General features: G+C 38.9%; 2 protein-coding genes across 2 annotated transcripts; both read left to right on the plus strand.

Moving 5' to 3' along the window:
• The first annotated feature begins 617 nt into the window (after positions 1-617).
• Positions 618-16,211, plus strand: LOC105050805 (adagio-like protein 1). The gene is made up of 2 exons (XM_010930964.4): positions 618-1,172; positions 14,273-16,211. Exons 1-2 carry the CDS (start codon positions 907-909, stop codon positions 15,876-15,878), a joined length of 1,872 nt encoding a protein of 623 aa, XP_010929266.1. The 5' UTR covers positions 618-906; the 3' UTR covers positions 15,879-16,211.
• A 2,528-nt stretch (positions 16,212-18,739) lies between these two features.
• On the plus strand, positions 18,740-22,779 carry LOC105050804 (uncharacterized). Its single transcript, XM_073262095.1, has 4 exons — positions 18,740-19,368; positions 19,559-19,656; positions 22,288-22,358; positions 22,445-22,779. The coding sequence occupies exons 1-3, from the start codon at positions 19,047-19,049 to the stop codon at positions 22,345-22,347; spliced, it is 480 nt and encodes a 159-aa protein (XP_073118196.1). The 5' UTR covers positions 18,740-19,046; the 3' UTR covers positions 22,348-22,358; positions 22,445-22,779.
• The last annotated feature ends 286 nt before the right edge of the window (positions 22,780-23,065 follow it).

Here is a 23,065-nt window from a genome sequence, read left to right on the forward strand (position 1 = left end):
AATATTATATTAATATTATCTTAATATTTATATAAATATAATATTAATATTATAATATTTATTATATTTTAATATTTATACTAATATAATATATTTATTAATATTAATATAATCTTTATATTAATATATTAATATATATATTAATATAATATTATATTAATATATATATTAATAAATTTATTATATTAAAATATTTATATTATATTAATATAATATTAATAGATATTAGTATTATATTAATACAATAAATTATTATCATCTAATATAATATTATAATATATTAATATTATATTAATATTATATTAATATTAATATAAATAAAATATTAATATTTATATAATATTTAAGAGCAAAAGGGTATGATCTTGATTATAATAGATATTTTATATAATTTTTTATAAAAAAATCTAATCAAATATAAATTATTTTAAAATAAATTATTTTTTAAAATTAATTAAATATATTAAATTTTTATTCAAAATAATTTTTTATAGCTTTTCGAGAAGCAGGAAAGAAAATTTCTTTCGGCGAACCAACCGAATCCTTTATATGCGACCGCCTAAATCACCCCTCCCCGCCGGTTTAAGGTCGGTTTATGCTAATATCCAGACCACTCTCCTCCACCCACTCTTTTCCCCACCCCTACCCCTCGACCTAACCCCTTCCCCCTCCCCCTCTGCCTGCCCACCTCGACATCGAGACTCCGAAATCCCAAAGAAAGCGAGCGAGCGAGCGAGAGCGAGAAGAACGAGACCCTCTCTTCCTCTCGCCATCTCTCCTACTCTCTTCTTTCCCCTGGATTCTTCTGCTCTGCTCCCGCCCGCGTTCTTGGTTTTGCCTTCGGCTACAAGGATGGGTTGAAGGACTTTGTGGTTCTTCTTCTGGATCTAGGGTTTCGTGGTGGCGATGGAGTGGGACAGCGACTCCGAGGGGCCGAGCGGCGGCGAGGAGGCGGAGGCGGAGGAGGAGGAGGAGGAGGAAGAGGCGGCCTTCGTGCTGAGCGACGGCGGCGGGGCCTTCTCATTCGCCGTGGAGGGCATGCTTCAGTCGGCGGCGTCGTGCGGGCTGGTGGTCACTGACGCGCTCGAGCCCGACTGCCCCATCATCTACGTCAACAGAGGTTTCGAGGAGGCCACGGGCTACCGCGCCGAGGAGGTGCTTGGGAGGAACTGGTGAGTGCCTTGCCCTGTTTCTGCTGCCAAAATCTTGTCTTTGGTTTTTTGGGTTCTTTGTCCTTTCGCTAGCTTTGGTTCCATCAATCTTGACTGTTTGAATTGGACATGGGAAGGTGCTGCAGTTGGTTACTTGGATTCCGAGCTTTCATTTTTGGGATTCGATAAATCTTTCATTCAAACACTATCGTCCTTTCAAAAAGATACGCTCATACCCATAACGATGGTATATGTTAGAGCTATCTCTTTCTAAAGACAACTTATGAACGATGAAGTAGTTGTAGAATCGGGGAACGAAGCAATCCTATCTTTTATGAAGCTAATTAGACCGAAGTGGGAATATTCTTGTTATCGAAGATAACAATTTAAACGATCAAAACACATTATATCTATCATAATATCATAGCAGAATGCGAAATCCATGTTGTCAGTTTGTCATGAATTTTTCGTCTTAAGTTTGTCAGCTAAAAAGGGAAGAACTGAAGTTTGCGTCTATTTTTGATATAAGAGAAAGAAAGATGAATATTAGAGGGATCAGGGGATTAGAGGGGGGAAAGGATTAGAGAAAGGAATTAGGAATCAGGGAATTGAGAAAGAAAGAAAGAGGAATAATTAGAGGGATCAGGGGATTAGAGGGGGGAAAGGATTAGAGAAAGGAATTAGGAATCAGGGAATTGAGAAAGAAAGAAAGAGGAATAATTAGAGGGATCAGGGGATTAGAGGGGGGAAAGGATCAGAGAAAGGAATTAGGGAATGGAGAAAAGAAAGAAGGAGGAATAACTAGAGGGATCATAACATGCACTATGTAAGATGAAGAGGAAAAGTAAAGAGAAAATGAAAAAGAGGCCAAATCTGTGTAGAACAAGGATGAAGAAAAAAGAGGGGGGGGGGGGGGAGGGGTATTAACAACGTCGAATTGGCTGAAGAAGGAAGGAAAAAATGCGGTTCAGAGGCTCTAGAGGGGTCAGATGTATGCAGCCGTACTCTTGCATGCAGAAAGCTTGTTTCCATATTTTGAACCCTTGACCTCTAGGTCACAATGAGCAACCTTACGCCAAGGTTCACACTCTGAATGAAGAAAGATGAGAGAAGAGGGAGAAAAGGCTGTATGACCTAGGTGGTTTGAGGAAGAGAAGAGAAGAAATAACTAGTGCTCTTTCATCACAATTAGTGGTCTTGAATTTTCTAACTGGTTGATGGATGTTAATAACACTAAATTTAAAGGGTAGATGAAGAATAGATCATGGTAACTTGGTATCTTGATCAAGAAGATAGAAGGTTTTATTGGAATGTATCTTCAACAGTTAGATTCTCTGGCTGTTCCTTTGATGGCACATTGACAAGCAGATCCAACAACGTCTGGTGCTTCATTTGGGGATCATCTATGTTTTTGGTTTTGAATCTATAATTTCCATATTATCGGACAGTGTGTGGAATATTTATTCTTGAGGCCTTCAACCACAAGATATGAGAATGCAAGATGATCGATAAAATCTATTCTCCCATTGCACCTGTTGCACTCCAAATATTGCTAGGATTTCTTGCGCACATTCATTCAGACAAATACAACATTGATTTGCTAATTAGACTTCCTGTTGTCACTTACCACAGAACTCTATAAGCACTCATATTGTCAATGTCACACCTCATGATTATTGTATTGATACAAATCTTGCTGCTGTAATACCAGTTAATGTTGGTATGGCCTAGAAGATTGAATCTACAACAGGTTGGATCTGAAACAAATTTTAGATCTGAAAAAAGTTATATAACTGTGAATTTATTTCAGACTTTTTGTGGATAGCCATTGTAGGGGAGCATTCTTATGTTTTCAAAGATAGTTATTTTTGTAATATGGGACAATTCCTCAAGCTCAGATAGTAAATTTAGAGATATGAGAAAGAGAGAGAGAGAGAGAGAGAGAGAGAGAGAGAGAGAGAGAGAGAGAGGATTTTCCATTTTTTACAGAGAGAAAAGGATGGAAGACCCGCCCAGATGAAATAAAATTGGACCACATGCTTGTGAATATTCTACATAAGACTCAAGCCAAGAACCTCCTCCAATAAGATAAGGGGGTGTGAGCCCCAATCCACAAAATAACTAAATCAATTATTCAGATTCCTTATTTAACTAGGACATTTGTAGAATCTTCCTATTGAACAAATGAAAAGGGCAGATAAGGCACTTTCAAATGCTCCCAAAGAGAGAACATATTATAAGACTTTCGATATATGGTGAATTCTTATATCTGGAGAATCCAACATAAAATTCCATCAAAATCTCTTCAAAATTATTTATTGTGACATAGAAGTTTTTGTAGCCCGCTGTTGGCCTAAGTATGATTGTTGATAGCTATGTCATTGGTTGGAAAAATGTGGATGATAAATGTATATTGAACAGTAAATGTGGCTTGCTGGAGTAATCTAGATGCTTTATATTTTTTTCAAGTTGGTTTCTAGGTTAGGGAGTGTGAATCTAACAGTGGACCAGCTAATCAATTAAAAAGAACGTTTGAGTTGGCTGTTTAGTTTCTGTTTTTTCTAGATTTAAGAGTCAATTGTAGTAGGATTAGTGGATGGTTGGGGGAGAAGTATCCTGCTGTGGTAGTGGTTTTTGAGTATTGTATGTGAATTATATTGGAAAATAAGAAGCCATAGGTCATTCTCTCTGTCCTTTTCTTCTTTGCTCTTCATTTCGTCATATTCTCCGATACCTCCTGCTGCTGCTGGGGTTAAATCCAACAGATTCACTGCTATTTTCAGATCTGAATCACGATCTGGATCAGTTGCTACTGCTGTAATTTTCAAGAGAGCAGATGTGTGATCAGTTTCAAAGCCGAGAACAAATGAAATCTGTCCTAAGCAAAGTTGCTGCAGATTTTATATCATGTAGCCTTTAAATTTCAACAACACTACACCAATTTGATGTCAAAGCAGGAGATTGATTGTCTGAGGCCTTCTTCAACAACCGTAAGATGGTGCATAGTGCAGAACATGATGAGAGATTGCTATGATACAATGAGTGGTGTGGACGACAAGAAGAATATGATCAATGTGTCCACTATTTTTGATGCAATTCTTGCCTTTCATGCTTTGAATTGCATTCGAGATGCAAGGAGACAGAGGATGCATGAAACGTGAACAAAGATCTATTCAAAGACCCTTCATGCCTATTTATGGAAATGAAAGATGAAGATGATGATGAAAAAGTTGATGATCAACTACCTAGAGGTCTTTTGGTTGAAGACTGATTAATTCAGAAAGTCGATTGCTTACAATTGGAGCAACAAACCCTGGAACTAGTTTTCACAGAGCCATCCTCATAATGGTGAAATAATTTGGTCGTGGAAGATAAGCCTGATCTCTTTTAATGATTAATATTGAGACTAGACATTGTGTTGGTTTGTTTGTTGATAAATTTTTAAATCCAATGCTTTTTGTCATCTATCATGTGATTGATGTCCTCAGCTCCATTGATCAAGATATGCTAAAACAGCCATCCAATGAATTTATTGCAAGGAAATTGTTTGCAGGACTTCATGAAACTATCGAGATTGAGCTGTGGACATTGTATAGAAGATTTCAGAAGATTTCGAGGGTGAGATCTACACAGGGGAAGCAATTGATGTATTATATTTTTCAGTGTTTTTTTTTCCAATCATTATTTTTTGTCTAGGGTTTTGCTAAGAGATACTATTCATGCTACAGTGCCATAAAGAGTATCTGTGGCTTATCGAAGTAATTTAGATGCTCTATTTTTTTAGTGTATGTCTCGGTTAGGAGTCTTAGATTGAGTTTAATAGTGGGCCAGCTAATCAATTATAAATAATGTTTAAGTTGGCTGTTTAGTTCAGGTTATTTCTAGATTTAAGTCCTATGGTAGGACTGGTGGATGGTTGGACTTATTAAAAGGAGAAGTGGATGGCTGTGGTGGTGATTTTTGAGTATTGTACACAAATTATGTTGGAAAACAAGAAGCCGCAGGCCATCCTTTCTTTCCTTTCTCTTCTTCTTATTCTGCTCCTTTCTCCTATTTCTAGTGTTCAACATTTTATTCTCCTGCTATGTTTAGATCCTGCAGATTTACTGCTATTTCAGATCCATATCTTGATCTGGGCTGTATCTGTTATTCTCTTGACAGCAAATCAGCGATCAGTTTGGAAGCTGATTTCTTTTGGCCGGTTCAGTGATTGATACAGAGGGCAGATCAAATGTGTTCTAAGCAAAAGTTGTAGATTTTGTGTGGCGTAATTTTTAAATTTCAATGAGGCTACATTGTAGGTGCTATTGTGATGGCTATTTTCAATTTGGATGAGATATATGAGATAGTGTATTTCCAGGAGTCTTCATCACTTGAAAAATGAGACTTGCAATCTTCTTAATTAGATGGGATTAGTTTACAAGAAATGGTTGATCTTACAATTCAGTGGTCTTCTAATTGGCTTGAGGTTGGAGAAGGTATGAGGAAAGACTGGATGTGAATACCATGGAGAATGTTCAAACATTGGTGGCTTTTTGATGGGCACAACCGACTGTGTGTTGAATGGTTTTTGATCCTACTTTACTTGTTTTGTGCAGTAGTATGGCTTGTGTATCACCTTGATGTAAGGTTGGATCTCCTCGTCTTAAGTAGTTTTACTGATCTATTTGTCTGCTATTCTTTGTGATGATGAAGTATAAACTTTTTGAAGGATGATCCTTTTATGCTTTAAATAACTTTATCAGTGTAGGTGATATGTGTATTGTAGCATTGTTTTTGTTGCTTGCATCTTGCCTTGCCCAAACCAGCATGCGACAAAAGGACCAAAGGTATCCATGATATTCAACCTATTAGCTTGTGCAAAACATCAGCAAAGTTATGCGGATGCTCTCACCCAGGTTTAAGAAAGTAATATTTGTTGTTCCTTTGGGAATTGCTCTTTTCTTTAAATGCACCAGTTATCGATTATGTAATTGGTTATGAGTCTATCAGATTGGATCATGAAGGACTTTAGTTGCGATGTTGGTGGTGGTTTATTTCATCTTTGATAATTTGATGCTAAAGATTAGTTAAACTATTTGGTTTTTTTTGCTTCAATCTTTACTAATATCAAGCTGAACCAAGGCTTTAAGATCCGGTCCCCAATTCTTGTATTGATTGGGCCCAGGTTGATATGGTACCAAGTGCTCACATTGAAAGACTTGCCATACCATGGCATCCTGGTAGCTTATGTGGACCTAGTTTTTTTTCCCATTTGTTTTGGTGTGCTTCTTTATATTGTTTAGTTTGTTTTCCCTATGTGGTTATGGTTACATGAGCTTTTTGAGCCCATTATCAAGCTTATGGTGCTGTTGCAGATCTAAGCTTATGATGCCGTTCCAGAATAAGCTTTCTTCTACTTTTCATCTCCATCTTCCTTCTTTCCACCTCTCCACCTTAACAAAGCCAGCCGGGTGTCCCAAATATTCTTTGGTGAACTGGCTGATCTCGGTTCTCATCCTGCTTGTTATTGGTTGCTGCAAAGAGGGGAAGTACTGAGGCCAGTTGGTTACCAGGTATCAGGGTACTGGACCTGTCCTGAGACTTGGTCATTGGTCCAAACCAGCACACCTAGTACAGACTGGTATTGACTAGGACCTAAATCCTGGAGTTAATCACATGTTCTTACTGCTGCAAGTATGCTAACTTCAACGATAATATTACTTAATAGTACTGAAAAAGCACTCAAAGAATACTAGCATTAGCTGTTTTATTTGGATCCTTTCATGAGGTCCTGTAATCAACTACTTCTGATTAAGCCATTAGACAGGGTTTGCAGGAGCTCCTGGTTTAATATGCATGGAGTTAGATGTTATGATGAGTAGGTAGATGGATGCAAGTTACAATTCGAGAATTTATTTGGTGCAATTTTTAGCAAATTTTCTGTTATGTTTTGCATTTTGAATCTAATATTGCCCTCAGCTTGTTTCGTTCTGGGGCTTCTTGCCAATTCATTTTCTCCCTTTTTTGCCTCTTATCTCTTATAGTTTCGCTTAGTGTCTTTAAGCTTTAAGCTTATATAGAAACATCATCTCAATTTTAGTTCAATTTCATTTATATCTTAAGTATTAAAAAATGATCCATCTAGTTATCGATATGTTCTGATGTGGTTCAGTCGTTCATTTTACCAACAAATGGTGTTAGATTTGTCTCTTAATGGACAAAAATATTCCTTATTTATAGGTGGGCTTGGAGGAGGAATAGGATGAGAAGGAGAAGAGGATGAGGTGGAAGGAGAGGAGGGGAGAAGGGTCATCGATAAGGAATGGGTTAGAGGAGGGGAAGAAGGACAATAAGGAGAAGAGGATGGGGAGGAAGGAGAGGAGAAAGAATGGGTTACCGGCAAAAAGGGATGGAGGTGGAAGGGGTTGTCGTGAAGGATGGTTTATGGCCGATTTGGAGGAGAAAGATGAGGAGGCAAAATGGATAAGGAGGAATTGAAGGAGGTGGAGGGAGTCGCTATGGAGGAGGAGAAATGAGGGAGGAAGAAGGAAGGGGGAAGGATTTTTTACCAATGAGAAGGAGCGGATGTAAAGGAAGACCATTTAAAGGAGTAGGGCTCATGGGTTGGTTTGAAGGAGAAAGGATTGAGGAGAAGAAAGAGGATGAGGAGGAAGAGGAGGATGGGAGACGGGCTGTCGGTAAGGAATGGGATGGGGAAGGACAAGGAGGAGAAGAGGATGGGGAAGGCAAGAAGGAACGGAGGTGGAGGAGACCGCTTTGGAGGGGAAATGATTTATGGGTGGCTTGGAGGAAGAGGATGAGGAGAAGTGGATGTGGAGGAAGGGGAGGAGATGGAGGAATGGGTGGAAAAAGGGGAGGAGGAGAAAGGAGGGAGAAAGAGGAGGAAGGGGAGGAGGAGAAATGGGTGAGGAGGAAAGAGAAGTGGAGAAAGGAGAGGAGGAGAAAGAGGGATGCTGGCGATGGAGGAGGAGGGGATCAATCGGAGAGAAGGAAGGAGGAAATGAAGATAAGGATATTTTTATCATTTTATAAAATTCTATTAACGGAGATTGACGGCTGAATCACATTGAAATATATCAATAACTAGAAAGACTAGCTTGACACTTTTTAAAGTACATAGGATGCAAATGAAATTGAGCTAAAATTGAGGAAGTGTTCCTGTGTGTGTGTGTGTGTGTGTGTATATATATATATTTTTTTTTTGTAAGTTATAGAGTTAGTTTCGGCACATCTGGTATGATGGGGTTACAGAATTATGTTTTTTCTGAATATTTTAGTGATGGTTGGTTTTTATTTGAATTATATTTGCTATGTTATGTAAGTGCTTCATTTTGTTACCATCAACAATGCCTTGAGACAAGTTGGTCTGTTGACTTGGTCCATCTACCCAAGTTTTATGAGACTGTGCTGAACAGGTGGATTGTTCAATTCCCTGAAGTAAAAGGAACATTGGCAAACTATTTCTAGTTGTTTCATATGTTAGCAACGTGTGATACTTAGGTTTACATTGGAATTTTATTTAACATCAAATCATTTTATGCTATCTAATACGGAGTTTACTTTAGATGTGTTATCTCTTTCTCATTCTCTTTTCTTTTTTAACTTTCTCTTCCATTTCCTTTTCCCTTCTATTTTTGGTGTCTGTTTGGTAAAGGGGGGAATGTTGGAGTTCATCCTTTGTGAGAAATTAGAACATAATCTCATGTTGATCTTGTCAATCCTATGGAATATGAATTAGAAATGACGGTTTGACATGAGATTGTCTTCATGTTTGATGGTAGATTTTTAAATTATTTGAATTTGAAAAAACTGCTATACTAGTGTACATAGACCTACCAATTCTTCAAAACACCATTAGCAAATTGATATTTTGTTCTATTAATATCATATGTTTCTTCTGTAATGTTGATTTTTTGCTAGACCTTTCAACTTTCCTAACCCTAGGAAATTAATTTGCCCTATTCAAGGGAGTATAGTATTACCAACTATGGGTTTTGGTTCATTTTAGATGCTATTGCAATTCTACTTGGATGTTATATCCTTTTTCAGAGTTTTATTAGTTATCTCCCTTCATTTATTGATTCATTCTTCATGGTCCAGCAGTTGGAATTATAGGTTTTCCTAGTTACAACCAATGTTGTCAAATCGGGATTCGACTCGTGAATCGTTCATGCCTTAACTCGAATTGTGACTCAACTCGTAAGATTCAGTAACAAAAAGCACAATCAAAATGTATACCAATCTATTAATTAACGAATACTCAAAAAGATGTCCAAAAAGTATAGATAAGTTTATAATACCAAGTCCGAAACATAAATTAGAAATAAACATGAAGTATCACTAATTCACTATTCACTTAGAAAATTAAATAAAATCTTCAGTCATCACAATCATCCTCAAGGCTAATGTCGTCATCACCGCCGCCGCCGCCGCTGCTGCCGTCATCGTCATCATCATCTTCAAGCATAATCATCTCTTGATTCTTTTCTTCTTTCTCTTCTTCTTCCTCATTTCCTTCATCTTCTTCTATCACTTCAATATCTTCCTCAACAACCTTTTCTTTCCCTTTACCTTTACTATCAACATTTAAGTTTCTTGGTCCTACAAAAATATTTTAAGAATCAACAAAGCCAAATAAGAAAATAATGCAATTGTTAAAAAAATTAAGAACTAAAAAAAAAGAATTAGAAAATAATTTGCATACTTCTCTTCCTTCTTCTGTTATTAGGTCTCTCATCAATATCAAAACATTCATTTACATCCAACCAAGACACATCATCCGGTAAGCATGGCTCTTCTTGCTCAGGTATCCACTCGTCATCTGATTCTATATCTGATAAGAGTATATCGGATCATATGTCTCTCCCTTTTTTTGTCTTTTTTGTTGTCTCATCTCAAGTTGAATATTGTACTTGACAAACACCAAGGCATTCAATCTTTGTTGTTCCAAATGGTTTTTTTTTTTGAATGAATATGTTCAAATGTGCTCCAATTTCTTTCACATCCAATAGCACTACAAGTAAGACTTAGTACTCGAATTGCTAGTCTTTGAAGTTCTTTGCACTGTTCTCCAAAACTCTCCCACCATAGAGCTAGACAAATAAAATAAGATAAATTAAATTTAAATTTGATAGGTAAAAATGAATTCATAAAATTAAAATTATAATTACTTGGTTGTTTTTTATTTCTTGTTGATACCGTCATGTCCATCCCAAATAAACCTTCGGTCTTCTTAAATTTTTCAAGTTGTGAATCAATGATGACTCGTCTCAACATCTAGATATATTTTTTCAATTGTCTTGAACAATCCAATTTTTACTTCAGCATCAACATTAAAATTAGGATCATATTGAAACCTAAAGATCAAGAATCAAAAAATAAATTTAAATTTAAAATAATAAAATTTACTAATGGAATAATGTAAATTAAAAAAGTGTGACTTACTTGGGATTAAGATAATATGCTGCCGCATGGAGTGGTCTATGAAGTTGCAAATTCCAACGAATGTCAATTATCTCCTAAATCCGATCATACCTTTTCTTAACATTGTTGAAATTTTTGTCAATTTGTTTCTTTGCTCTATCCATTGCTTCATAAATATAACCCATAGCCGGTTTTGCATCTCCATCAACAAGTCTCAACACTTTGACCTAAGGAAGGATACACTTCAAACAATATTTTGTAGCTTTCCAAAATCTATTATCACTCAATATAATTTTTTGAACTTTTCTAGACTCAAATTTGCATGCATAAGTGCTCCTTGTCCATTCTTCTGAAGCAAACATAGCTCTTAAAGTAATCTTCTTGTCTAGTATGCTTCTCAAAGTGAGATAGGATGTTGCAAATCTAGTAACCGCCGGTCTTGTCAATTCCTTGTTCTTAGAATATTTTCTAAACAAACTAAGAACCGAAGTATGGCGGTAAATATAAACTATAATTTGCCTTGCCTTGCCAAGTGTATTAAAAAAAATTGAAATGTTTCCAATGTCACTAAGTATTAAATCTAAACAATGGATTGCACATGGAAACCAAAAAAGATGCTTTCTCTTTTCTTCTAAGAGTCTATTCGCGCCAACATAAGCAGAGGCATTATCTGTCACAACTTGAACTACATTTTCCTCTCCAATCTTCTCTACTAAACTGTCAAGCAATTCAAATAATTTATTTGAATCCTTATTAACATCAGAGGTATCCAATGATTTGAGGAACACCGTCCCACTTGGACTATTCACAAGAAAATTAGTAATAGATCGACTTTTTTCATCAGTCCAACCATTGAACATGATTGAACATCCCATTTTTTTCACTCATCTTTATATTTTATCAAACATTCAATAACACTTTCCATCTCTTTCTTCAAGAAAGTAACTCTGGCTTCATGATAAGAAGAGAGTTTCAATTCTCTCCCATACTCTCCAACAGATTTCATCATTAGAGCAAATAAAGGGTTTTTGACCAAATTGAATGCCAATGCATGTCCATATAGAAATCTACAAATATCTCTAACCACTGGTTCTCTTTTTTTTACCATTTCATTCATTGTCCATTGTTTACATACATTTCTCCTTCCTTTCATCATAAATGAATCCATAGTTCTCTTCCTTATTTTTTGCATTTGGCTCATCTACTTCAAAGCACTCAACATCATCACCCAAATTTTTTTCTCCCCCAACAAATTTTTAAAAAAATTTTGAATTTCTTCAGGAACTTGAGTACAGGGAGAAACATTGTTATGTGTACCCGCAAGATGATTTTTCATTTTATTCACTCCCCAAAAACTCTTGTTACAATAATTGCATACAAGATGTAATCGATTTCCATCGCCTCCTTTGCCATTATCAAATTTTTTACCATGATTCCAAGTGGGATCCACGACTTTAGATTTTTTTCTAGGTGCCATTATTCAATAAAATAATAATACACAATTCTACTGCAAGTATGTAAATTAATTCCTGTTAAAAAAATAAAGATTGTTAAAAAAAATTGTCAAAAAAAAACTTAATCTTACTATTACTACGATTTTTATTTTTTATTTTTTTAGGTGAGGATTTAAGTGGATAAGTATTTATCTAAAGAAGGTGAGTCATTTTTAAGTAGTTGTTGCCTGTTGGTGGCAACGGAACCGGAACGGGACTTAACTCTTAAGTCACCGACCTCTCCCAGTTCCCCTCTCGCCTCTCGGTTTTGAAGCTTCGAGAGAAGTCTCACTTTAAAAAAAAAAGGACGAGGACCACAGCCAGGGAAAGCTTCGGTCCGATCGGGAAAAAAAAAATAGGCTTGCAGGCGGCATCGGGGAAGAGAAACAAAGGGTTTCGGGCGGCTTCGGGGAAGAGAAACATGGGAGGGTTTCGGGCGGCTTCGGAGAAGAGAAATAGGGGAGGGTTTCGGGTGGCTTCGGGGAAGAGAAACAGGGGAGAAACAGAGGGATTGGGAAGTAGGCTTCGGTCCGATATTAAAAAAAAAAGCTTTGGGTTTCGAGGGAGAAACAGAGAGATCGGGGAAGAAGAAGGCTTCGGCTTGATCAAAAAAAAAAAAAGCTTTCGGAAGGAGAAACAGAGAGACCAAGGAAGAAAAATAAAGAAAGCAACGGGAAAGAAGAACCTACCGGACCTATGGCGAACTTACGGGAAGGCTTCGAGGCTCTCTCTTCCCCACGCGACCTCTTCCTCTTCTCGCCGTCATCTTCGAAGGCTTGAAGCAGCTAGAGAAGAGTTCAAAGGTGAGAAATCTCTTTGATTTGCTTGTGCGAACCAATTTTGAAAGCAGATTTTGACAAAATCTGATATCTATTTTGATTCCTTGGCTCTTCGGCTTCCAAAAATGGTGAGAAACCACCATCGGAACTTACCTTTTCCAACTCGACGGTATTGGACGATTCTCGAGTCGCACGATTCAGCCGACGGACTCACGATTCAGGTGCGGTTCTTCTCTTTTCCCAATTCTTCATTCCGGTTCGACTCGGCCACACTGTGAATTGTCGCGAATCGTATGAGTCAACTCGCGACTCGTACGATTCTAACAACAGAGGTTACAACTGTAGCATAATTTGGTTATCTGGATAATCTGTTTAGTAATGTGAATTACATGAATTTGTTTCATCATTTTTGAAGCTATAAGTAAGATGGCTATCAATTATCAAATACAAATTCCATGAATAGATGCAAGATTTTAAATACTAGTGCTTGACTATGTACCATTTCTCCATCAGAACAGTGCAGTACTGATACAGTATCAGTACAGACAATACATACCTGTATGTACGTACCAGTACAGACAATACATACCTGTATGTACGTACCAGTAGTTGTTATAGTATGACGATATGCAAGTGGTATGGACCGGTGGAATTGATATATACTGGTACACTGGATTTCGGTGTCATGGCACCCACACTGGTGTCAGTTTCACTTCAGACTTCAGAGCGGTATGCTACGAGTCATCATGTTCCATTTTGGCAGTTTTTGAGTCCATGAATAGAAAGGGAAAAGGGAGCAAATGCTTAAAATATTCCATGAAATTAGGGAAAGGGAAAATTTGCCATTATCACGTTGCATATTTTTTATTGGTTTCTAGCTGATTCTTTTGCTTGTTCTTTTTCATAATTCCTTTTTGTTCTGATGTACTCAGGTTCTCATAGTTTTATTATTATTATTATTATTATTATTATTTTTAGGATTTATATGTCAATATTTTTGTAATATCATGGCATAGTGAACACAAATTTAATTTTATGATTCTGTTTAGAACTTGGGCCCAAATTTCAACTGATTCTTGTTTGAACTCTCTTATTAGTCGTAATTTTATGTTGAGAACTACTTTATATACATAGCATGCATGCATACTTGCACGTACATCAAAAAACAATAAGAATAACAACAAGTTCAGGCTCTTCCTTTCTAAATGTGAACCAGCAAATAACTCATATCATGGGTGAATTTGGTTATGTGGATCTCCAAAACCTAGTAGATATGAATCATTCAGCTTTGTCCAGCTATTATTTGTTGAGAAGATATTATTCCTCCCATACCACTTTATTTGGTAGGAAAGGCATATCTTCAATCACCTTTTTCTCAAGAACCTCAAGAATTATATTCATCTATTGCATTGTCTTGTTTCAGCCGCTTCTTGCAGTGCAGAGGGCCATTTGCTCAAAGGAGGCATCCGTTAGTGGATGCTGCAGTAGTTGCTGAAATACGAAGATGCCTTGAGGAAGGCATAGAATTCCGGGGTGATCTGTTGAATTTTAGGAAAGATGGTTCTCCATTGATGAACAGACTGCAGCTAACCCCAATCTATGGGGATGATGGGACAATAACCCATGTTATGGGCATTCAGTTCTTCACGGACACAAATGTTGACCTGGGACCATTGCCTGGTTCCATGACAAAGGAATGTGTGAGACCTTCTACCCGCTTCACTGTAGACAACTCTTGCCGACCTATCTCTGCAGGGCATGGACTTGTATGTCGTGAATTTTGTAGCATGTTGCAACTCAGTGATGAGGTATTGTCTCAGAAAATCCTTTCAAGGCTATCTCCAAGAGATATTGCTTCTGTTGGTTCTGTGTGCAAGAGGCTTTACGAGTTAACAAAGAATGAGGATCTTTGGAGAATGGTTTGTCAGAATGCTTGGGGCCGCGAAACTACTCGTGCACTAGAAACTGTACCTGGAGCAAAAAGGCTAGGATGGGGAAGACTTGCGAGAGAGCTAACCACCCTTGAAGCTGCTGCATGGAGGAAACTGACGGTTGGTGGTGCTGTGGAGCCATCCCGTTGCAATTTCAGTGCTTGTGCTGTTGGGAATAGGGTTGTTCTTTTCGGTGGTGAAGGTGTTAACATGCAACCGATGAATGATACCTTTGTATTAGATCTGAATGCCAGTAAACCAGAGTGGAGGTATGTTAATGTCAGCTCTGCACCGCCAGGCAGGTGGGGCCATACGCTATCTTGCTTAAATGGATCTTGGTTGGTTGTGTTTGGTGGCTGTGGAACGCAGGGCTTGCTCAATGATGTCTTCATATTGGATTTGGATGCACAACGTCCTGAATGGCGTGAGATCTCTGGACTTGCTCCTCCGCTGCCAAGGTCGTGGCACAGCTCATGCACACTTGATGGCACAAAGTTGGTGGTTTCAGGAGGTTGTGCTGATTCTGGTGTCCTGCTCAGTGATACCTACCTATTGGATGTCACAATGGAAAAACCCATGTGGAGAGAAATACCAGCATCTTGGACTCCACCTTCTAGGTTGGGCCACTCACTCTCTGTCTATGATGGCAGGAAAATACTGATGTTTGGTGGTCTGGCTAAGAGTGGGCCTCTTCGGCTGCGGTCCAGTGATGTGTTCACCATGGATCTAAGTGAAGAAGAACCCTGTTGGAGGTGCATTACTGGGAGTGGTATGCCGGGTGCTGGAAATCCTGATGGAATTGGTCCTCCACCACGCCTTGATCATGTTGCTGTGAGCCTACCTGGTGGTAGGGTCCTGATATTTGGTGGGTCAGTGGCTGGTCTTCATTCAGCTTCCCAGCTTTATCTTTTGGATCCAACTGAAGAGAAGCCAACCTGGAGGATACTGAATGTACCTGGTCGACCGCCACGATTTGCTTGGGGACACAGTACATGCGTTGTTGGAGGAACAAGAGCAATTGTGCTCGGTGGTCAAACTGGAGAAGAATGGATGTTAAGTGAACTGCATGAGCTTTCTCTAGCCAGCTCTGCCATATGATGGAGGGGTCATTTCAGATGTCTCGAAGGCTTGCCAGAAAATCATATGCTTTCTTTTGATTCCAATAAGAAATCGAGCTGATTAAACACTGCCACCCATGGAGTGAAGAATTGTTAGATCCAGTCTGCTTGTGGAGGATAACATTTGCTTGCGACAGAGAGAAGTCCTGAGTAGTGGTTAGGTTTAGCTTTTTTATGGTTTGGACACTTGGATGTTGTAAGCCTGTCTTTCTCAATCAATAGAGATACTTGTCACTTTATGGGTTATGTGTTTGTTATTGCTATTTGCTACCATATAAGTAACATTTAGAAAGTACTAGCATAGTTTGCATCTTGTTTGTTGTGGATTTCTTTCAGCTCCTGGTATGCGTCTCCATAGGAAATTAAGGAATTGCCTGCGTGTAAGCGAGTGTTTCTCTCTCTCTCTCACATTATGGTGCACTTCAATGCTTTTGCCGAGTCCCTTTTTGTTCCTTTCTGTCCTTGCTTTTCTTTGTTCTGCTCTTGCTTGATTACGTACAGCGTTATGCAGTGCTTTCTGTCAAAAAAAAAAAAAAAAAGTATTACTTATCATTATTCTTATATTCCTGTATATAGTTGTTGAGTAATGCGCTCATTAGCCCTTAAAACATTCAGCTATTGATATGGTGGCCTAGTGCACGAGGCTCTTGTCATTGTTGGATGGTGAGGGTCTGTATTTCTCTTAAATAGGGGTGCAATCGAGCTGAATTGAGTTGGATAGCTGGAAGTTGGAGCTTGATTCGATTCAAAATATTCGGATTCGAAATTTGATTCGAAATTAATCAAGTTTTAATATCTCAAATTTGAGTTCGATTCGATAAAAAATAGATAAAGTTCGAGATCGAACTCGAAATTGAATTTATCCAATTAATAATATATATATATATTAATATATATATTATTAATAAAAATAATATTATTAAATATATATATATAAATTCGAGTAAATTTGCGAGCTTTCGAATGAAATATGTTATTATTCGAGCTTGATAATAATCGAGTCGAGCTTGAGAGCTCGCGAGCAGTTTGATTTGTTTGCAGGTTTACTCTCAAGTGTGGAGAGATCTTTTTCTGGAACCTACGATCTGTGTTGTAGTACATTAACTTTACTAGGCTCATCCTCAAGATTTGTATCCATTGATGCTTTTTCTTTTTCAAAAAAAACTTATATGTCCGTTGGAAAATTTGAAGTAGGTATGTTGCTGGTTGTTGTTTCTATGTATCGTTTTGCATGTTAGTTCTGTCAAATAGGTAGCCACAGCTAGAGATATTCAGTAGAACTGAACTTCTGGGAAATGGACAGAAGCTTCTATTGCTAAATTTTTATCCTGGAGAACCATGGATTTGGTGATGAAACTTGTTTTCTTGGTAAGGTCTGCGATGAACGTGATGAGCCCCATTTCTTGGGTCAGTGTCCCACCAAAGGACCTGGGTGGCCCGTGAGAAGAAAAGTTATGGAATGAGTAAACATTCTGCTGCTTTTTCTCCCTCCTTTCTGCGAAGGTTGATGGATAAAATTATGGTTGCACTATTCTGTGGGCCTGTTTGGATTGGCTTTTGTTGGTCTTTTCTGTTGGCTGGTGATATCAAAATAAATGTCATCTGGGATTTTATTTTAATAAGAATCTAGGCCTTAAATGTGTACTTTAAGGTGATACAGCATATTGTCTTTGGGAGCTTTATTGATTGAGTTGTATCTGAAATGGTAGAACTCGGTTGGGGTAACGTAATTAATCATTTGCCTCTTGATAGAGTCATCGATGTTCTGTCTCTAAACTGGATAGGTTCCGAGTATGGAAGATGAGGTCCGAGTGGTCCATTCCCCACTTCCAACAGAGCAACTTTAAGCATGGTGGCACTATCGAGTTTTGCCTCTTTCGTCCCCTCCCCTCGCTCTTTCTTTGCTCTTTGCTGGTCCACAAGTTGAAAAAACTGTGGGCTTCTGATCTCTCACCGCCAGGGTTCGAGTCCATACGCCCTCAAGTCAGTAATGTGTCCGGTTTCTGTCACACGACCTGTGTATGAGAAGACATCTGTTAGTACCTGGCAATTCCTCCGGCCTGGCATTGCTGTCAGTGCTGATGTCAAACAGCCGGCCCAATGAACAGTAACGAATCTTTTGGGCTGTCGGCTGTCAGGCGCAACGGGAGGCGTGCCGCCAGCTCATTGCCTCAATCCATTCGAGCGGGCCCCCACCCGATGGTTCCGTTGGTCGGTGACACTCTTGTTACCCTAGGCTGCTTTCCTTTTTATTTTCTTTGTTGGTTGTGTCCCTTCCTCTCACCTCTGGGTTGGTATGGCCTCTCCTTATGGCTCTCGTTTCCATTAAGATTTAACAATGATTTGATTAAGAAAAAAGAGATCCGTTGGGTATTTAGCCCTTAAAAGAAAAATATATATATATATATATATATATGGTGTGCCTAATCATGGAGAAAGCAAAGAGATAGATTAATGATATAAGAAAACTCTATTATATATATATGCCTCGGAGATTCTTGGGAGACCGGTGGTTGAATCTTGTCTCTTTGCCAAAAACTAGGCCGCATTCTAAGATTGGAAAGAATACACTCACGCTAGGATGGTGATAGAGCATCTCTTGACAATTCATCTGTCCCCGAGTGGGCGAGTTGGATCTCCGAATGCATCCCTCTGCGGTATCCAGCAAACAAAAACAAGCACCGATGCTGGCTGCAATTGCCCCTTCGCCGGTCGGTATAACCTCAGTCCCAAAATTTTTTAATTTGACTCTCGCTATCTACCCGAATCTACCCCTACTCCCGGCAATAGATTTACAAAACCACCCTTCCATTAATTCCCGCGGCCTACCGCCGCTGCACATGAGGAACCGGCCGCTCACAGTGACATTCTCGATATTTCCTCCAGTTACAAGGCTAAATCCCACCGATTTTATTCCCACCCTCATTAAAGAAATAGAGGGGGAAGAAAGGAATAAAACGCCCCTCTGAAGCATGGCATTGGATGCCGTTTAAAAAAGCTCAAGCCATACTTTCCGGCTTTCCACCACAATGGCGATTCCACCTTTACCACGAGCCCCCTCGCCTCCCCCCGTTTCCTAAGCCTAAACCCTAGCTCGAATTCAACCGTCTCGACTCCGACCCCGTGCCTGCTCGCTTCCTCCTCTGCCATGGCCGCCGCGCGGGCGCGAGAGGCGACGCCACCGCCGGTGATCGGGAAGGCCGGCAGGTACACCATCTTCATCACTCCACCGCCGACCCCCAAGCCCTCCGAGGCCCCGAGACCCCTGAGCCCTAGCCTTAAGCCGAGCCCTAGTCCTAGTCCAAGAAATGTGGCTCCTTTGCCCGTCAGGGTGCCTTCGTCGTCCCTGTCGCCGGCTCCGGCTGTACCGCCGGTTCAGGTCCCGCCGCCGCAGTTCGAGAAGCCGGCCGCTCGGGCGTCGCCATCCGTGTTCGGGTTCTTCTGGAACGCCGTCGCCAAAGTCCAAGATGGTAGCTTTTTAAAGTTTTTTGCTTTGTTTCCGTGTTTATTTGTTGGTTCTTTGGGGTTTTGGAGTTTTACGCCTTGGTTGGGAGAGAAGAATAGGAGAGAAAAGAAAAGAATGGGAGAGAAAGTTACTACTTTCCCTTGATTGAGAGGTTTTTTTTATAAAAGATGTGATGTGGTTGTTTTGCTTGGCAGTGCATTCGAGCTTGGATGAGTACTTGGCGGATTTGTTTGGGTTAAACCAATCGAAGTATCAGTGGGCGTTAAATGATTACTACGAGAACAACGAGAAGGTTGGCGACATTTTTAAATTTTTAATTCTATAATGCTTTTTTTTCCCCCACCGGCTGAAGGGTAAATCTGAATTCTGGCTTTGATATTTCTTTGTGCATTACTGAAAGTTTTTGTCTTGTACTTCACCCTTCCGCCTCCTGATCTTGCTGGCATACGAGTGTATGTTGTCTTGATTCCTCTCGGGATCATTTGTTTGATCAAGGCATTGGATGTACAAAAGTTTTAATCTGTTAGTTCTTACAATCATCCTTGAATGAAAGTAATTCAATTTCGTGTCAAAATCTTAAATATGATTACGGTCTCTCAAAATCATGAGTTTATGGTAGTTGCTGAGGGTTGAACTGGGCATTTAGAATTGTCTGTTGCATGTTTCTTCATCCATTTACTGTAAAAGACCATTGGGTGATTGATTGTGTTTTTTTGGCTGACGTTGTCATCTTTGAGTGGCAAGTATTATGCTTATTTGTTGATGGGATCTTATATCTTTAAATAGTGACTTCTACCTTCTTGTGGTCTCAAATAATCATATCCTATCTCACTTTTAGCTCATTTTATGAGATTGCGATCTTCCATTCCAAGGACCCGGTTGTTAGCTCCTTAACTTTTGGAATTTCATGTGAGGGTCCTTGATGACCTATGTGCTGATCTAACATACGATTACAGTTGCTGAAGCATTTAGTTTGTCAGATTTTATGGATCGTTTGTAATCTTCAACATGTTTATCTTTTGATACATTTGCTGTAACAAGACATAAGCCTTGGCTTGCTTGATTAGCATTTTTCCTATTTGTTGTTTGCCTTTGGTTTTGACCTTGGTTTCAAACCTCTTTCTGCTGTTCTTTGATACATTTGCTGTAACAAGACATAAGCCTTGGCTTGCTTGATTAGCATTTTTCCTGTTTGTTGTTTGCCTTTAGGTTTTGACCTTGGTTTCAAACCTCTTTCTGCTGTTCTTTATCCGCACAGAACTTCCTACCATGAGGTTTTCATTCTTATCTTGGATAGACATTCACTTGAAATTGAACCAATTTGGGGGGACTCTGATAAATGAAATTCCTAATGTCCAAAGGGATTATTGAGGTGACTGCTCTAGCAATTTGGGATGTTGAAGTTACTAATACATTCATCAACTTTTTACACTTGCTACAACAATAATGTTTTTAATGTGCACAGCATGTCATCTATTTTTACTGCTGAGTTGCCGTGATATCTATCTGATTAACAACTAAGAGTTTCTCAACAGAGTTTTGACAAAACAGCTTGCAATATATACTGCTATCATATTTCAGAAAGTGATTATTATTACAGATGATGTGTTGGGTAATGCTGGGTGAGTGTGAGAGACAGGATTGCATGAATTCAGTGGTTGTCAGGAGAATACTCTCACCTGAAAGAATGGTGAGGAGTTGTATATAACTAGGCAGAATTGAGTTCAAAATGTTGATTTTGCAAAATGTATCAAAATGGTAACCTTCTAAACTAAATTTGAGGTGACTGTATATGGATGTATGATGATGGGATTGGTAATTGATGGATTATTTAGGTATGGAGTTGCTTTACTGAGAAGAGGTGCACTGCTTAAGTAGGTTGGTGACTGTATATGGATGTATGATGACGGGATTGGTAATTGATTGATTATTTAGGTATGGAGTTGCTTTACTGAGAAGAGGTGCGCTACTTAAGTAGGTTTCACCGGTTGATCAGCTGTTCCTAACAGGTGGGGACAGGGTTCTAATTCCAGCAATCTCTCTCTCTCTCTCCCCCCCAACACCCCCCCCCCCACACACACACCTCTTGGTTGCTTGTCCGTATATGCCTAGCCTTTGATACTTAAATAAGTGGCTTCAGATCTTCTGGCTTGAAAAGAAAAGCAAGGTCTCTGTGTTGCATAGGTGTCTGATCTTCTGTCTAGCTTTCCTGCTGGAAATTACCAGGTAGGTCTAATTGTTTGCTAGGATGCCCATGCTGCAATGTGTCATGAATTCTTCAGGTATTTTCATAATGACAAAAGTTAACTGCTGGTTTGTGCTGCCATCCTACAACTTTTACTACACACCATCTAATAGCATCTGACCTTCATCTACTTTTAAATGGTGAGAACCTATCTCCCAGCTGTGTCTGACCATTCTAGATTTGCCCAGGCTTGTATTGCGTAGTTGAACTTATGTTATGATTGAACATTGGTTGCATGGCTTTTCATTCATGTATGTCTCCTCCTGTTGATTGGTGGTTTGGTGTTATTGACTCAACTAAGCCTTGATCCCAAACTAATTGGGGGGTTGGCATTTGGTATTATGCATTGCACCCTAGAATGCTGAGGAGTTTATCGTGGGCCTATTGCATAGTTATAAGGACAGTAGCATGTCACCTTTTTTTGTCACATGTTGTCCTTATATATATAAAAATGACAGTTCTCTGCACTTCTGCAGCTTTTTTTGGGGGTTGATTTCACTTCTTTGGTTTTGATGAGCATGTTTTTTGAAAAGCAGGATTTGTTTTCCCAATAAACCCTGGTATTCTAAAATATTTTTGAAAATATCAGCTAACTGAAAAAATGATATTCGAAGGAATAGGAATTATTTTTATTGCTTTTGGGATGTAATTTGATTTAACAAAATCATTTTGTTGCAGATGGAAGGTAGCAAAGGTGGTAAACTAAAAGAACATACCAGCAAAGTGCAGGGTGTCTGATATATTAATAGTAAGATAAATCCTCCATCTCTCTTTCTTTGTTTCTTCCATTTTCCTGCTTATTTCTGAATCCAGTATCTCCTATTATTGTGCAGGCATGTTGTCTGGCATACTAATGTGTGATTGTGATAATAGAAAATCTATATCATTGGTGCCATTTGTATGACCATGCCGAGGCATTGAGGGGTCTCCATTCATGACCGCCAACTAGTTTTAACACATCATCCAGCCGTGCCCATTACATTGCAGCAGTCCAATTGTGGCGTAAATGTTTGACAAACAGCCCGGGATGGCTTTGTCTCATGTGTGGTCACCTGTTAAGCGTTTTTTTCTTATGCTCCATGGGAGCTGGTGTATCTTTTTTATGAGTTTTGTTTTGAACTGTTAAGACATTATTAATCAGTGGTAGCAAGCATGGTTATTTCCAAATCAGATCACATGTTGCATAGATCTTGCCTTATTTTTTTCAGGGGTGTGCATGTGACCTACATTCGAGAGAAGTTGCTGAAGCATCGGTTTCTTTCTGTTGAAGTATGTGATTAGCATTCAGGACTAGGTAAGCAGAAAGATCTCAATTCTGCCAATGAGGCCATCTGATGGCTTTGGTGTGGAAATTTTTATGTGGACACTTGAGCAGCCATTCGGTTGTTAAGTGAGAAGCCACCAGTTCTTAGGCAAGCCTCTTTTGTCTAAACTTCCCTTCACGTTTATGTGTTCC

This window comes from Elaeis guineensis, chromosome 8 (assembly GCF_000442705.2).
Source record: "Elaeis guineensis isolate ETL-2024a chromosome 8, EG11, whole genome shotgun sequence".
In the NCBI taxonomy this organism is placed as follows: Eukaryota; Viridiplantae; Streptophyta; class Magnoliopsida; order Arecales; family Arecaceae; genus Elaeis; species Elaeis guineensis.

Bases quoted from the DNA above. Each gene is read 5' to 3' on its own strand.
- LOC105050804 (XM_073262095.1), top strand. From the start codon at position 19,047: ATGGCCGCCGCGCGGGCGCGAGAGGCGACGCCACCGCCGGTGATCGGG. The intron at 19,369-19,558 runs GTAGCTTTTTAA...TTTGCTTGGCAG, and splicing joins CGTCGCCAAAGTCCAAGATG to TGCATTCGAGCTTGGATGAG. The intron at 19,657-22,287 runs GTTGGCGACATT...ATTTTGTTGCAG, and splicing joins ACTACGAGAACAACGAGAAG to ATGGAAGGTAGCAAAGGTGG.
- LOC105050805 (XM_010930964.4), top strand. From the start codon at position 907: ATGGAGTGGGACAGCGACTCCGAGGGGCCGAGCGGCGGCGAGGAGGCG. The intron at 1,173-14,272 runs GTGAGTGCCTTG...GTCTTGTTTCAG, and splicing joins GAGGTGCTTGGGAGGAACTG to CCGCTTCTTGCAGTGCAGAG.